This window comes from Convolutriloba macropyga, chromosome 14, assembly GCF_964194025.1.
Source record: "Convolutriloba macropyga chromosome 14, txConMacr16.3, whole genome shotgun sequence".
NCBI lineage: Eukaryota > Metazoa > Xenacoelomorpha > Acoela > Convolutidae > Convolutriloba > Convolutriloba macropyga.
This window is the reverse complement of record NC_134481.1, coordinates 8,668,241-8,684,011: the sequence shown is the minus strand read 5'-3', so window position 1 is coordinate 8,684,011 and position 15,771 is coordinate 8,668,241. Positions and strand designations below refer to the sequence as shown.

Sequence of the window (15,771 nt, the reverse complement as noted above, 5' to 3'; positions counted from 1 at the left end):
AGTTGAAAATCCGACAGCACAATCGGAGCGAGATCGACGCACCCGTAATGAACAGGCAAAAACAGCATGGAAAAATGGTTGTCGACGCATTATAGCGATAGGCATATTATGCAGAGACAAACCGTGGAAATTCTGCGATCGAATAGCATTGTCATTGATGTACTTGAGTCTGGGAACAGAAGGGCGGAGAATATTCAATTCAAAAAACTCGACTGTTGTTCTGGATGAAATTTCAACAAAAAATATTTGGGATGTCTTGAATACAACTTTCATCCGAATTCACAACATCACTCTCGATCGATATCTCTTCCTTACTCGAAAACAGCAAAAGAGAGAGCCAATTGAAAAATTTTATGGTCACCTCAAAGAACTTTCGGAAAATTGCGATTTAGGAGAAAAAGGGGATACGATCATTAGAGATGATTTTATCGCAAATATGCAGAATGAAGATATCCAAAAAGAGCTCTTAAAAGAAACGGTAGAACCTGACAAAGCATTGGCAATAGCAATTAATATCGAAATGGGTACTCTCAACCAGCTCAAAATGAATGCAAATAAAAATGAACTCAATTCAACCGTCAATCAAGTGCAGCGGACGCGCATCGCAAATGCTACTCCCTTTTTTACCATAAACACTACGGCACGGAAAAAGCCCACAACTTGTCATTTCTGTTGAATGAACTGGATTTATGTGCATCGCAATAGATGTCCCGCTAGAGGAAAGAAATTCAATAATTGCGGTATTGATAATCATTTCGCAAAAGTCTGTCGGAAACCAAAAAACCCTAATTCGTACCCAAAACCCAGGCCACGGGTTAATAATGTCGAAAAAGACGACCAAGCTGAAGACGTTAATCAAATTTCGATTGATTTTGATCCTGATTTGGAATCGAATTATTCATCGGATGAAGAAATTTGCGTGGCTAAAATGTCTTCTACGGAATCCACAACTTCAGTGGAGGCAATCAATCTCCCCGTAACGATCGGCAATACAGCAACAAATGTTTTGGTGGATTCGGGTAGCGTGTGCACAATAGTAAATGAATCATTGGCAACTTCAATTGTTTCCCAAGACCCAAATTCAAAGTGGATACGCGAGGCAAATCCTAAACAATTGAAAACTTTCTCCAACGAACCTATTCATACGCTAGGCACTCTTCAAACATCAATTCAAAGTAACAATTGGTACGCGAATCCAATAGAAATTCAAGTCGTGATGGATGACCACCGCCCACTGTTAGATAGAGATTTGTTTTCTGTACTTGGACTCTCAATTCAACAGTCAGATAATCAAAAGATAATTAATCAGGTAGAACAAGAATACTGTCCAATCAAGACACAAATTGCAACTGATGTTCCAGATTTAATCTCCAGAATCAGTAAGTCCAAAATACATATTGTTCGTTCAAAATTCCATAAAAATTACACTCCATTACACCAAAAAGGCCGTCGCGTTCCTATAAATCTGTTGGACAAAGTATCAAACGAATTGAAAAAACTCTCTCAACAAGGACATATTGAAAAGTTACAAGAATGTTCTGATAAAAATTTTATTTCCCCTATCGTAATTACAGTCAAGAAGGACAAATCTGTAAAGTTAGCTCTCGATTCAGAAATTTTAAACAAATCAATACATAAAATTAAATACCAAATGCCAAACATAGACAGTCTTATCGATTCAATTTCACAGCACATTAACGATTCTAATCAGGGCGAAAACGTTTATTTTTCAACGATCGACTTAAAGTACGCATATAGTCAACTAAACTTGCATCCAGATACCGCACGTCATTGTAATTTCAATATCATTTGTGGTAACGCAACAGGTACGTATCGTTTTAAAACAGGATTTTATGGCCTTACAGATATGCCAGCGGAGTTTCAAAAGGCGATGGATTACACATTAGTTGGTTTGTCTAACACATATTGTTTTCTTGACGACATAATTGTAGTTAGCAAAGGTAGTAAGGAATCGCACCTCAAATACGTTTACGATTGTTTGAAAAAACTTGAGGCTGATAATCTCCGAATTAACTTAAGCAAATGTCACTTTGCTAAGCATCAGATAAATTGGCTTGGTTTCACATTTTCACAAAGCGGTGTCAAACCTATAGAATCCAACACAACAGCAATTGCGGAAATCAAAGCTCCAAAAACACTGAAACAATTACGATCCTTTTTGGGAAGTGTCCATCACCTAAGTAAGTTTATTCGTAATCTTGCAAAGTATGTCATCCTCTTCGGCCATTATTAAAGAAAAACGAAAAATTTAATTGGAATGAAAATCATCAAACGCATTTTGAGCATATAAAAACCGTTATTGCGAATGCTACTGAAAACACTCATTTTAACCCGACACTGGAAACGCTAATCAAATGCGACGCATCCCGTCAAGGTTTAGGCGCCGCACTTGAGCAATTGGATTGTGAAAGGTGGAAAACGGTAGCTTTTGCGTCCCGATTCCTTAATAGCAATGAAGAACGTTATAGTATAAATGAACTGGAATTACTTGGGGTGGTTTGGGCTATTGAATATTTTAAATACTATCTTTTTGGGAAGAATTTTACTGTATTGACAGACCACAGAGCACTTCTTTCAGTCTTAAAATCTCATCGTTCAAATAAATCTTATAATAGTAGATTAACCCGATGGATCGATCGCCTGTTACCTTTCGATTTTAACATCGAACATATTCCTGGCACTAGAATGGGTTTAGTTGATTATATTTCACGCCAACCAAATCAAAAAGCAAAAAGCGTCACTCAATACGATGAGGAATTTATGGTAGCAACAATTTCCCGTATTCGCGATGCAATTACATCTTTATTCAGTCACTCGAATAAAATTTCTTTCCATAAGCGGCACATAAACAATAAATACAAATCACAAGTACACAAGACGCGCGTCCACTCTTGCAAACCTGCTAAATGAAGCACGCATAATTCAAATGCCTCAAATAACTCATTCACTACTCGAGCTCAAGATAATAATTACAATCGAAAATTCATTTCTCGCTTTAATTGCCACGCAAATCACTTGCTCAAATCTGACACTACACTCGCATCGCGAATCCAGTCGCAAAATTCTAATTGCCATTTAATAGCTAATTCTACACAGCAAATACTCCACATCAAAATGTCAGCAAAAGAGGCATCGCAAAATAATCCAACCACTTCACCACAAACCCCAAGAGTGACATTCCGCACTCAATCTACCCCCATCTCATCTACAAGAGCCGGACCCAGTAACGCCCAAGCATCATCATCACCCGAGGAATATGACATCGAGCTATCCCGGGAGGAGATATTTGAAAATAACCTCAACCAGCTCTTCGCCAAATCTTTCCTGGCGGTCCTCACTAGTAAGGACGCGGTGTTGAAAGAGATCCGCGACTGTGTCTTACAGGATGATGAGGCCCGTTGCAAAGAAGTGAGCACGTACATCCACTTCCGCTGGAAGGATCTACATGTAAAATCTGGGTGTCTGTGTGTTAATCAACGCGTGGCCATTCCAAATTCTATTAAGGAGGCGGTGCTCGAATCCATCCACATGACGCACCCTGGTAGTTGGGGGATGATCTCTCTCTCCCAATATGCATAGGGAAATTTTAGCAAAAACATCCGATTGCGTCCCATGTACAGATAATTGTAAGAATTTAAAACCTATCATACCAAAGTCTAAATGGCACCCACATAAAGCTTGTCAAGAACCAAACGAAGAAATACAGATTGATTTTGGGGGTCCGATAATTAATGATAAAGATAAAGATATTTATTTCTTAACATGTATTGACCGTTATTCCAAATATCCGACAGTTAGAATATTCGACAACGCTAATGGAGTAAAATTTCTTCGTGACTATGCATATACTCATGGAATCCCGCGAACAATACGTTTAGACCAAGCAACTTGTCTTGTAGGTAAACAAGTTACAAACTACTGTAATGAAATTAATATCAACATTCTCGACGCTCCGGTCGGTGATCATAGAGCTATTGGATTGATGGAGCGAATGATCCAAACAATTAAAAGACGGTTCCTGCATGAAAGTTGAAAATAAAGATACGTTTTCAACATCTAAAGCGATTAAACAAATAGTCACAAAGATTCACTTCATGCGGGACAAGACGAAGGTTGGGACTATTTCAATTCATTACGTTCCTACAGACAAGATGGCAGCGGACATCTTCACAAAGTCCTTACCCGTTCCGGAATTGGAAACATTCAGAGCAGTTTTGATGGGAACAGACTCTACGCAATCAGCTCAAATCTGAGTGGGGGTGTTAGAATATCGAACAAACTATAGTCTTAAACTTTAGTCGAAAATTTAACGTACCAGATTAGAAAGACAAAAGCAAATTGATTTTAATCAGAGAATTTAAAAACCCATAACCCAACATTTGTCAAGTAACATTTCTTTGTTAAATTTTTTATTTCACTTATATGTTTCATGGATGATTAATTGCACAATTATACCCTTTCCCATAACTGAGATCAATTTATATAATCAAGGGCGATTAATTCTGATTTACGCGAATCGCTAATTATCACTAATCAAATCGTCAAATCTAATTACAATTTCCATTGAAAAACACTTACACTAATCCTTCAATATATTCACCAAAACGCTTTCGTGGAGAAGTCTGATACATATGATTAACTATATATATATCGAAATTTGTAAGTGTACTTAATTATCAACCTACCCCCTATATTATATAGTAATCATAAATATATCATAACTAAGGTTATGACTTTTTAGTATTCACGTATAAATATATTCCCGCTAGTCTAATAAGTTATTTCATACTTTGTTCATAATACTTTATTATAAGTAATCATAATCTCGTTTATCAATCTGAATTCAAGTTGCTCAGTAAACGCTTCTACTTTACGCTCGCCAAAGTCTAACTTGGATTTGCTCCGCAATTCCACTAAGTGAATTTAGCTACGCTGACTAAATTCCGTATTCGCTTCGCGATTCCAATATAATTTTGGAATAGTGTATTCGCCACACTACTACAATTCTATTTGCTAAACTAACGTATAACATGGCGCAGTCAGCATTAAAGGACAGTGGCAATTCTCCACTCCGAATACAGCCTTTCTGGGAAAAGGCAACTCTTGAACCTCCTCTGCGATGGGAACATTGGAGGACACAGCTTAAACTTGCAATCCTTGCCCGTGAAGGAATTGATGTGGATCTACTATTAGCTGATCCCCCCGTAATTCTACCTCGTGAACCCACCTACGAGGACGCAGTTGAAAATCCGACAGCACAATCGGAGCGAGATCGACGCACCCGTAATGAACAGGCAAAAACAGCATGGAAAATGGTTGTCAACGCATTATAGCGATAGGCATATTATGCGGAGACAAACCGTGGAAACTCTGCGATCGAATAGCATTGTCATTGATGTACTTGAGTCTGGTAACAGAAGGGCGGAGAATATTCAATTCAAAAAACTCGACTGTTGTTCTGGATGAAATTTCAACAAAAAATATTTGGGATGTCTTGAATACAACTTTCATCCGAATTCACAACATCACTCTCGATCGATATCTCTTCCTTACTCGAAAACAGCAAAAGGGAGAGCCAATTGAAAAATTTTATGGTCATCTCAAAGAACTTTCGGAAAATTGCGATTTAGGAGAAAAAGGGGATACGATCATTAGAGATGATTTTATCGCAAATATGCAGAATGAAGATATCCAAAAAGAGCTCTTAAAAGAAACGGTAGAACCTGACAAAGCATTGGCAATAGCAATTAATATCGAAATGGGTACTCTCAACCAGCTCAAAATGAATGCAAATAAAAATGAACTCAATTCAACCGTCAATCAAGTGCAGCGGACGCGCATCGCAAATGCTACTCCCTTTTTTACCATAAACACTACGGCACGGAAAAAGCCCACAACTTGTCATTTCTGTTGAATGAACTGGATTTATGTGCATCGCAATAGATGTCCCGCTAGAGGAAAGAAATTCAATAATTGCGGTATTGATAATCATTTCGCAAAAGTCTGTCGGAAACCAAAAAACCCTAATTCGTACCCAAAACCCAGGCCACGGGTTAATAATGTCGAAAAAGACGACCAAGCTGAAGACGTTAATCAAATTTCGATTGATTTTGATCCTGATTTGGAATCGAATTATTCATCGGATGAAGAAATTTGCGTGGCTAAAATGTCTTCTACGGAATCCACAACTTCAGTGGAGGCAATCAATCTCCCCGTAACGATCGGCAATACAGCAACAAATGTTTTGGTGGATTCGGGTAGCGTGTGCACAATAGTAAATGAATCATTGGCAACTTCAATTGTTTCCCAAGACCCAAATTCAAAGTGGATACGCGAGGCAAATCCTAAACAATTGAAAACTTTCTCCAACGAACCTATTCATACGCTAGGCACTCTTCAAACATCAATTCAAAGTAACAATTGGTACGCGAATCCAATAGAAATTCAAGTCGTGATGGATGACCACCGCCCACTGTTAGATAGAGATTTGTTTTCTGTACTTGGACTCTCAATTCAACAGTCAGATAATCAAAAGACAATTAATCAGGTAGAACAAGAATACTGTCCAATCAAGACACAAATTGCAACTGATGTTCCAGATTTAATCTCCAGAATCAGTAAGTCCAAAATACGTATTGTTCGTTCAAAATTCCATAAAAATTACACTCCAATACACCAAAAAGGCCGTCGCGTTCCTATAAATCTGTTGGACAAAGTATCAAACGAATTGAAAAAACTCTCTCAACAAGGACATATTGAAAAGTTACAAGAATGTTCTGATAAAAATTTTATTTCCCCTATCGTAATTACAGTCAAGAAGGACTAATCTGTAAAGTTAGCTCTCGATTCAAAAATTTTAAACAAATCAATACATAAAAATAAATACCAAATGCCAAACATAGACAGTCTTATCGATTCAATTTCACAGCACATTAACGATTCTAATCAGGGCGAAAACGTTTATTTTTCAACGATCGACTTAAAGTACGCATATAGTCAACTAAACTTGCATCCAGATACCGCACGTCATTGTAATTTCAATATCATTTGTGGTAACGCAACAGGTACGTATCGTTTTAAAACAGGATTTTATGGCCTTACAGATATGCCAGCGGAGTTTCAAAAGGCGATGGATTACACATTAGTTGGTTTGTCTAACACATATTGTTTTCTTGACGACATAATTGTAGTTAGCAAAGGTAGTAAGGAATCGCACCTCAAATACGTTTACGATTGTTTTAAAAAACTTGAGGCTGATAATCTCCAAATTAACTTAAGCAAATGTCACTTTGCTAAGCATCAGATAAATTGGCTTGGTTTCACATTTTCACAAAGCGGTGTCAAACCTAAAGAATCCAAAACAGCAGCAATTGCGGAAATCAAAGCTCCAAAAACACTGAAACAATTACGATTATTTTTGGGAAGTGTCCATCACCTAAGTAAGTTTATTCCTAATCTTGCAAAGTATGTCATCCTCTTCGGCCATTATTAAAGAAAAACGAAAAATTTAATTGGAATGAAAATCATCAAACGCATTTCGAGCATATAAAAACCGTTATTGCGAATGCTACTGAAAACACTCATTTTAACCCGACACTGGAAACGCTAATCAAATGCGACGCATCCCGTCAAGGTTTAGGCGACGCACTTGAGCAATTGGATTGTGAAAGGTGGAAAACGGTAGCTTTTGCGTCCCGATTCCTTAATAGCAATGAAGAACGTTATAGTATAAATGAACTGGAATTACTTGGGGTGGATTGGGCTATTGAATATTTTAAATACTATCTTTTTGGGAAGAATTTTACTGTATTGACAGACCACAGAGCACTTCTTTCAGTCTTAAAATCTCATCGTTCAAATAAATCTTATAATAGTAGATTAACCCGATGGATCGATCGCCTGTTACCTTTCGATTTTAACATCGAACATATTCCTGGCACTAGAATGGGTTTAGTTGATTATATTTCACGCCAACCAAATCAAAAAGCAAAAAGCGTCACTCAATACGATGAGGAATTTATGGTAGCAACAATTTCCCGTATTCGCGATGCAATTACATCTTTATTCAGTCACTCGAATAAAATTTCTTTCCATAAGCGGCACATAAACAATAAATACAAATCACAAGTACACAAGACGCGCGTCCACTCTTGCAAACCTGCTAAATGAAGCACGCATAATTCAAATGCCTCAAATAACTCATTCACTACTCGAGCTCAAGATAATAATTACAATCGAAAATTCATTTCTCGCTTTAATTGCCACGCAAATCACTTGCTCAAATCTGACACTACACTCGCATCGCGAATCCAGTCGCAAAATTCTAATTGCCATTTAATAGCTAATTCTACACAGCAAATACTCCACATCAAAATGTCAGCAAAAGAGGCATCGCAAAATAATCCAACCACTTCACCACAAACCCCAAGAGTGACATTCCGCACTCAATCTACCCCCATCTCATCTACAAGAGCCGGACCCAGTAACGCCCAAGCATCATCATCACCCGAGGAATATGACATCGAGCTATCCCGGGAGGAGATATTTGAAAATAACCTCAACCAGCTCTTCGCCAAATCTTTCCTGGCGGTCCTCACTAGTAAGGACGCGGTGTTGAAAGAGATCCGCGACTGTGTCTTACAGGATGATGAGGCCCGTTGCAAAGAAGTGAGCACGTACATCCACTTCCGCTGGAAGGATCTACATGTAAAATCTGGGTGTCTGTGTGTTAATCAACGCGTGGCCATTCCAAATTCTATTAAGGAGGCGGTGCTCGAATCCATCCACATGACGCACCCTGGTAGTTGGGGGATGATCTCTCTCTCCCAATATGCATAGGGAAATTTTAGCAAAAACATCCGATTGCGTCCCATGTACAGATAATGGTAAGAATTTAAAACCTATCATACCAAAGTCTAAATGGCACCCACATAAAGCTTGTCAAGAACCAAACAAAGAAATACAGATTGATTTTGGGGGTCCGATAATTAATGATAAAGATAAAGATATTTATTTCTTAACATGTATTGACCGTTATTCCAAATATCCGACAGTTAGAATATTCGACAACGCTAATGGGGTAAAATTTCTTCGTGATTATGCATATACTCATGGAATCCCGCGAACAATACGTTTAGACCAAGCAACTTGTCTTGTAGGTAAACAAGTTACAAACTACTGTAATGAAAATAATATCAACATTCTCGACGCTCCGGTCGGTGATCATAGAGCTATTGGATTGATGGAGCGAATGATCCAAACAATTAAAAGACGTTTCCTGCATGAAAGCTGAAAATAAAGATACGTTTTCAACATCTAAAGCGATTAAACAAATAGTCTCTGATTTACGATTAACTAAACAGAAAACAACAAAGATAACACCTTTTGAAGCTCATTTCGGCCGTCCCGCAAATACTCCTTTAAGGAATAATAGCACACTTCCCTCAAGTTTAATTCTAACTTATGAAAAAATTCTTAATCACTATTTAGATGCTGAAACGGTTTCTGCGGAGGACTTGCTGGACGAAGCTGGATGGATCAGTTCTAACAAAGGCGATATCGCAATTGAACAGAAGATGTGTCAGGCCTCTTCAGGCCAGCGCCACCGGGAATCAGACAACAAAGAGTCTCGTTTCATTACACACCCGCAAATTACGGATCGTATACCGAGAACGGAACAGTCCCTTAAAGGCAAGCTGGCACGAAAACTCCCAAACAAAAAACGAGCAAAAAGACAGTTGGCGGGTCTGTACGAAGTACTTAAGCCTGGATCTTTTGTTACGAAGTCGTCACCAACGACAACGATCATCAACGAGCCTGGCAGATCCCCAGTAAAGGTTCGGGATAGTGATCTCGCAAAATTTGGGGCAAGAGCCGAAAGATCCACCAATTTGTGCGTATATGCCCAACGACGCCCTGCTCCTTACGAGAAAACAACGGAATTTAAAATCGCAAAACACAGCAATCATCTTAAGAAACAAAAGAGGGGCGAAATAAAAATCAGACACCGCCAACGGGATACTACATCGGTAGTATCGTCCATAAATTCAAACGTATCGCGTGCGCTGATGGTACGAAAACCGACAAAACCGCAGCTCAAAAGACGTCACAATGTTATCCCAGATGATTCTCACGAAGATGTGCCAGCTCCAGACCAACCATTGATTTCGATTGTACCGGTTCTACCTGTACCTGCATCACAAATCTCACAATCACCGCATATACCCCCCGGACAGGACGATCAAACAAAAGGCCGCAACCGCAACCGACCCCAATTTTATGGATTCACGGATGCGGATATTTCCCCAAAAAGTTCCCTGGCCTCATCAAGTTCAGCTCAACCAAAGAAGCGAAAAAATAAAAAAGACAAGAAAGCTTCAAAACAAGAAGGTTCGGTAGTAGCCCTTATCCAAAACGACGAACAATCAAGAATCCCGTTACCACCTCGACCTGACTTACAATTGGGGCAAGTTTCACCATCGGACCCCAGAATTAGATATTTTGAGTATGAGCAAGAACGGGAAATGTCGGTGTGGCATGCAGAAAATGAAATAGAATGAAAACATTCAAACTTTGAAAACTGAAATAAACTACAATTTCGTTATTCAATTATGTATTTGCTCTGTAATTACATTTTTCAATTTCATTTATTCAATTTGTTGTTCTCTTCCAATGTTAATTTAATTCATGTACTCGCTCTGCGAATCCATTCATATTCGTATGTGCAATTTAATTTATGCTTCTCAACTTGCCCGTTTACATAATTTCTTTTCTCATTGTATTTGCCCTGCAAATTCAACTTTATTGGAATTTTCTAATTTAATGTGCTGTAATGATCACTCTTATTTCTCAGTTCAATAATTCTTTACATATGCTTTGCATATACAAGTTCGTTCTTATTGTCAGTTAAGTTGAGCATTTGCAACTTATTTTGAGTTATGTTTAACTCCTTACTTCTTGGTGTTGTTTGATTTTAAAATTGTAAATAAATTCCAATTTTTGTCACGGGGGAAATGTGATACATATGATTACCTATATATATATATATATATATATATATATATATATATATATATATATATATATATAATATATATATATATATATATATATCGAAATTTGTATGTGTACTTAATTATCAACCTACCCTCTATATTATATAGAAATCATAAATATATCATAACTAAGGTTATGACTTTTTAGTATTCACGTATAAATATATTCCCGCTAGTCTACTAAGTTATTTCATACTTTGTTCATAATATTTTATTATAAGTAATCATAATCTCGTTTATCAATCTGAATTCAAGTTGCTCAGTAAACGCTTCTTTTTTACGCTCGCCAAAGTCTAACTTGGATTTGCTCCGCAATTCCACTAAGTGAATTTAGATACGCTCACTAAATTCCGTATTCGCTTCGCGATTCCAATATATTTTTGGAATAGTGTATTCGCCACACTACTACAATTCTATTTGCTAAACTAACGTATAACAAGAAGACTGTTTTAATCCCCTCAAAATAAATCAATCCAAGCCAATTTAGCGAAAATAAGTTCATCGGAATTATAAAGTCTGGTGAACACACGAAAGTCTGATGAACGCACGAAAGTCTGGTGAACGCACGAAAGTCTGGTGAACGCACGAAAGTCTGGATATGAACGCACGAAAGTCTGGACATGAACGCACGAAAGTTTGGTGAACGCACGAAAGTCTGGTGAACGCACGAAAGTCTGTTGAACGCACAAAAGTCTGGATATGAACGCACGAAAGTCTGGTGAACGCACGAAAGTCTGGACATGAACGCACGAAAGTCTGGTGAACGCACGAAAGTCTGGACATGAAAGCACGAAAGTCTGGTGAACGCGCGAAAGTCTGGACATAGGCACTTTCCGTCTGGGACGGTCTGGACATAGGCACTTTCCGTCTGGGACGGTCTGGACATATGGACTTTCGGTCTGGGACCTCAACCCGGGTTGTATTAAGGTTGCGCCTGTGAAATCCACTTGCACAAATCTGTCAGTTATGTCCGGTTCGGGGGTTCTGTGCTGACCACTAATGCAACAAGTCATCATCGCTGACTGCAATAGATAGATTTTCCAATGTTCTGCGTGGTGTTTGATAAAATCGGGCGTAGAGTGAGTGACCCATACTGCGAAGATATCAGATTTACTTAGTTATTCTTATGTCAGGGTCTGGAATAACAATTTCATACGGGTGAGGTGCTTCATTATTGACTTATTGTCCATTTTAAAACATAACAAATTGTCAGTTTCCTTGGGTTGTATTATTTAAAAACGGACCGAAGCCCTTGTTTTTTTTGTAGGTTTGATTTCGTAGGGACAATTTTAAAAATGCAGACGGCTTTGCATAGAGACCCATAAAAATGCACCACCACCAGGCTTGAAAGTAAACTGTTCTGTTGAAACATAGTGGCTTCTGGGATGGGATGTACTTCGGAACGATCAAACTACTTCCCAAGAGTCCTTCAGCAGGCATTCTTTGTCGAGACACCAGCTGCACCATCTAATGACCCTTTTGAGCTGATCCAGTGCCCTCTCGGTAACATCTGTACTCGACCAGTGACTCAAGGAGGTGACATAATATTTCGCGCATACTACAATTAAAGTGCTGAAATTTCGTTTCAATATATTGGTCCCTGACAACCCTCCCCCCCCCCCCCCCTCCATACTGTCGCCAAAATGACCGAAGCGAACTGACGGGTGGGTGGGTGGTTGGGTGGATGTATATAACAACCGATACTATGATCATACGCCAGATTTTTCTATGAGTTATTAAGTTTGTTCAATGCGGGATCGTGATATCCCCAAGGACTTGAAAGTCTTTTTTGAAAAAGTTTCGCAAAAATTTTAATATCAACAATTATAAGATTATGCACCGCCTGAATAACAATCTGCAAGACACAATCAGACAATCAGATGTTACAGGACAAAATAACTTCAGTCCATTCTCTCTGGATAAAATTTCAATTTTTCGGCTCTTACAAATTCAACAAAATTTTTATCGCTTAAAATCCTATCAAGTTTATTCACGCTAAAATAGTTCAATGTTATAATCCGCGCAGAAAGTTCGATTTAAAACCTAATAAAGCTAGTGTTACGCAGATATCGATCAATGGAAGTGCTTTGAATTGTAAAAGTTTCCCAGCAAATATGAATAAAGTATAAGTCAGGTATGTTCTAAATGTTTAAACGACTTGTACTGATAAACTTTTGACGATTGGAAAGCAGTATTCTGGGAATACTTTGGGCATTGTTTATTCATTTATCTAAAACAATGTTGAATCTAGGGTTAACACAGCTGCAATTTAAATAAAAACATTGGTTAAGAAGTGGACAAATGACCCACATAACTACATTATGAACAGCTTCTTATAACTTATAGGCAAAATGAAACGTCATCTTAGTTCTTTTTTTTTCGAAATAGTTCCTTCAAAAGGCGTTTAGTTTCTTCGATAAATCTCTATTTAAAATTCAACAAAAGTTACAATGTGTGATCAGTATCGGTTCTCGGGTTGAAGTTTCTGTGATTTCATACAAAGATCATATATCATTCCATACTATCCATATCTGATTTCTTAGTACGATCTTAGCAGGAAACCATCAGAAGATATATTATCCAAGCATGATTTGAAATGCAATACTTCTGGCAAAGTTGAGTGCTGATTTTAAAAAATAAGTCTTATTATATGACCAAATTTTTTATATTTTCTGAAACCATTTTATTCTTATAAATAATCCGTTTTATGGAAAAATGCAAAAATAACTTTTCCAATTGATTTTTAAATCATTCTCTAAATGCATATAAAATCCAAAGTCATTGCTATGGTGCATCCACATTGTTATATGTGAACTGCAAATACGATATATTAAATTTAAATGCCCTCCGACTACATTGTACAGGAATTTTTGGCGTCAGTCAATGTTTTATGTTCATAATATGACCTTGTGTGATTTAAAAGAAGCCTTTTCAATCTTTACTGAAAATGAAAAGTATTCACGTTTTCAGCTTAAAAAATTTTTGTATAATTTTTGCTTGAGTTATATATGATCTTTGTATTACTACTAAGAAATCATACAAACAATATGTGACTCAGTGTGATTACTAAGGATCATATATGACCTAATATGTAAAGGAAGAATCATAACGAATCATATAAAATCTGTATTGTCGGTGACCCCGGATGACATGTTATAAAATTAGCTCTCAGAAACATCGAATAAATTTTTTTGCAAACTGATACGTAAATTTTCAGATCGTGGTCGGAATCGCAGTCACTCAAAAATTTTCGGAATCGCAGTCACCCAAAAATTTGCGCACACAAAACAGTTTTTTCGCTGAATTGAAATTTGGGCGTTTCTACTGTCAGTACGGGATTTGTTCGAATCTCAGGGGTCAGATTCAAAAAAATAAATGCGAGACAAAGAGATAAGCTATGGGACAAAAATCTTCGTCATGAACCCCTGTTATAATAAAATTAACTTTGTATTGGTTATTATGATAATGGGTGGACATTAATCACGTAAACTACATTAATAATTATGAATTGGAAAATGTTCAAACCTCTTAAGAATCTTATAATGTGTTTTTACAATATTTCTCATCGGCAATCTCTAACCAAATCTGTGCTAAGCGTCTGGCGCTTTTTATGGTGAATTTTGAGACACTGTTCAAAGTGTTACTCTGCATTTTTAGCTCGTCAATATGAAAAAATTTAACTTAATTTGCTATTATTTGCAAGACAGGCGCCAAATGGTTTGAAATGCGACATTTTTTGGAGTTCAAGTCTCAATTAAATTGTGTCGCATTTTCTCGCATATTTTTGCCGACATCTTTTTCTCACTCTAGAAATTGTCAACACACTCGGTCAGGGAAAATTCACACTGAATTTCAACAATAATTTTTTCAGAGCCAGATTTGCAGATATGGTGGATTTCAGGTGCTCTTTGCAGAGGTGACGAGGGTGGACCACTTTTTGGCCTGTTCAATGACACTGGAGATAACATTTGGCGCGTTTCATTCTGTCTGTATGGAATTGCCAGCTGTTCCTTACATGATGGACATATTTTGGATAACTTTGAAAACTATTTCACGAGTGTTCCCGACAATTTCCTCTGGATACTATCCAAAATTGCTCTGATGTGAGCTAAATGACCAACTTAATATAATTTTGCTAATAACGGCGTTTTATCTCAATTGAAATTGTGAGTCGACCCGGGTCGAGATTTTTGGGTGTATTTTTGTAAGAAATGCGGTGATTCGGGTGAATGCGGAAAAAAATAATTCTCGACTTTCTTACAAAAATACACCGTATTTCGTACAAAAATTCACCGCATTTGTTTTCCAACGTTCATTGAATCTGATTTATATTCACAAAAAGATCTTAGAAGTAAGTGACGGAAGGCTCAGGAGGTGAGAGGTTCGCACCCGCGCACGGAAACTTTTTTTTCGAAGAATTCCGGTGAATGCGGTGAAAACAATTTATTCACCTCGATTCAACCCATTCACCGCAAAAGAATTACGCGGTAAAATTAATTATCGCATTTCTTACGAAAATTCAACGCCAAAGCTAGACCCGGGAACTAACTCAAATCATTTTTTATTTAATTCAAGTAAACTATACAATTATTAGCCGACCCATGTTGAGAAATTTGTTTTTCACTTTTAAGAAATCGTCGTTTTTTAATCGTTTTCTTGGACAAAAACGATTAAAGCCCTTACGTGGTAATCGTCG

At 37.5% G+C, this 15,771-nt stretch overlaps 1 protein-coding gene across 2 annotated transcripts in view; it reads left to right on the top strand.

The window, feature by feature from the left end:
- The window catches only part of LOC142353240 (chymotrypsinogen B-like), a 43,577-nt gene extending 28,271 nt beyond the window's left edge, over positions 1-15,306 (top strand). The window contains exons 4-5 of one of the 2 annotated variants that reach the window (XM_075405472.1): positions 12,446-12,611; positions 14,947-15,306. In XM_075405472.1, coding sequence (XP_075261587.1) covers positions 12,446-12,611; positions 14,947-15,182 — 402 coding nt within the window. In that variant the 3' untranslated portion in view covers positions 15,183-15,306. The remainder of the gene's footprint in view (positions 1-12,445; positions 12,612-14,946) is intronic. The other variant, XM_075405473.1, reaches the window with a different exon arrangement.
- Positions 15,307-15,771: the final 465 nt, after the last annotated feature.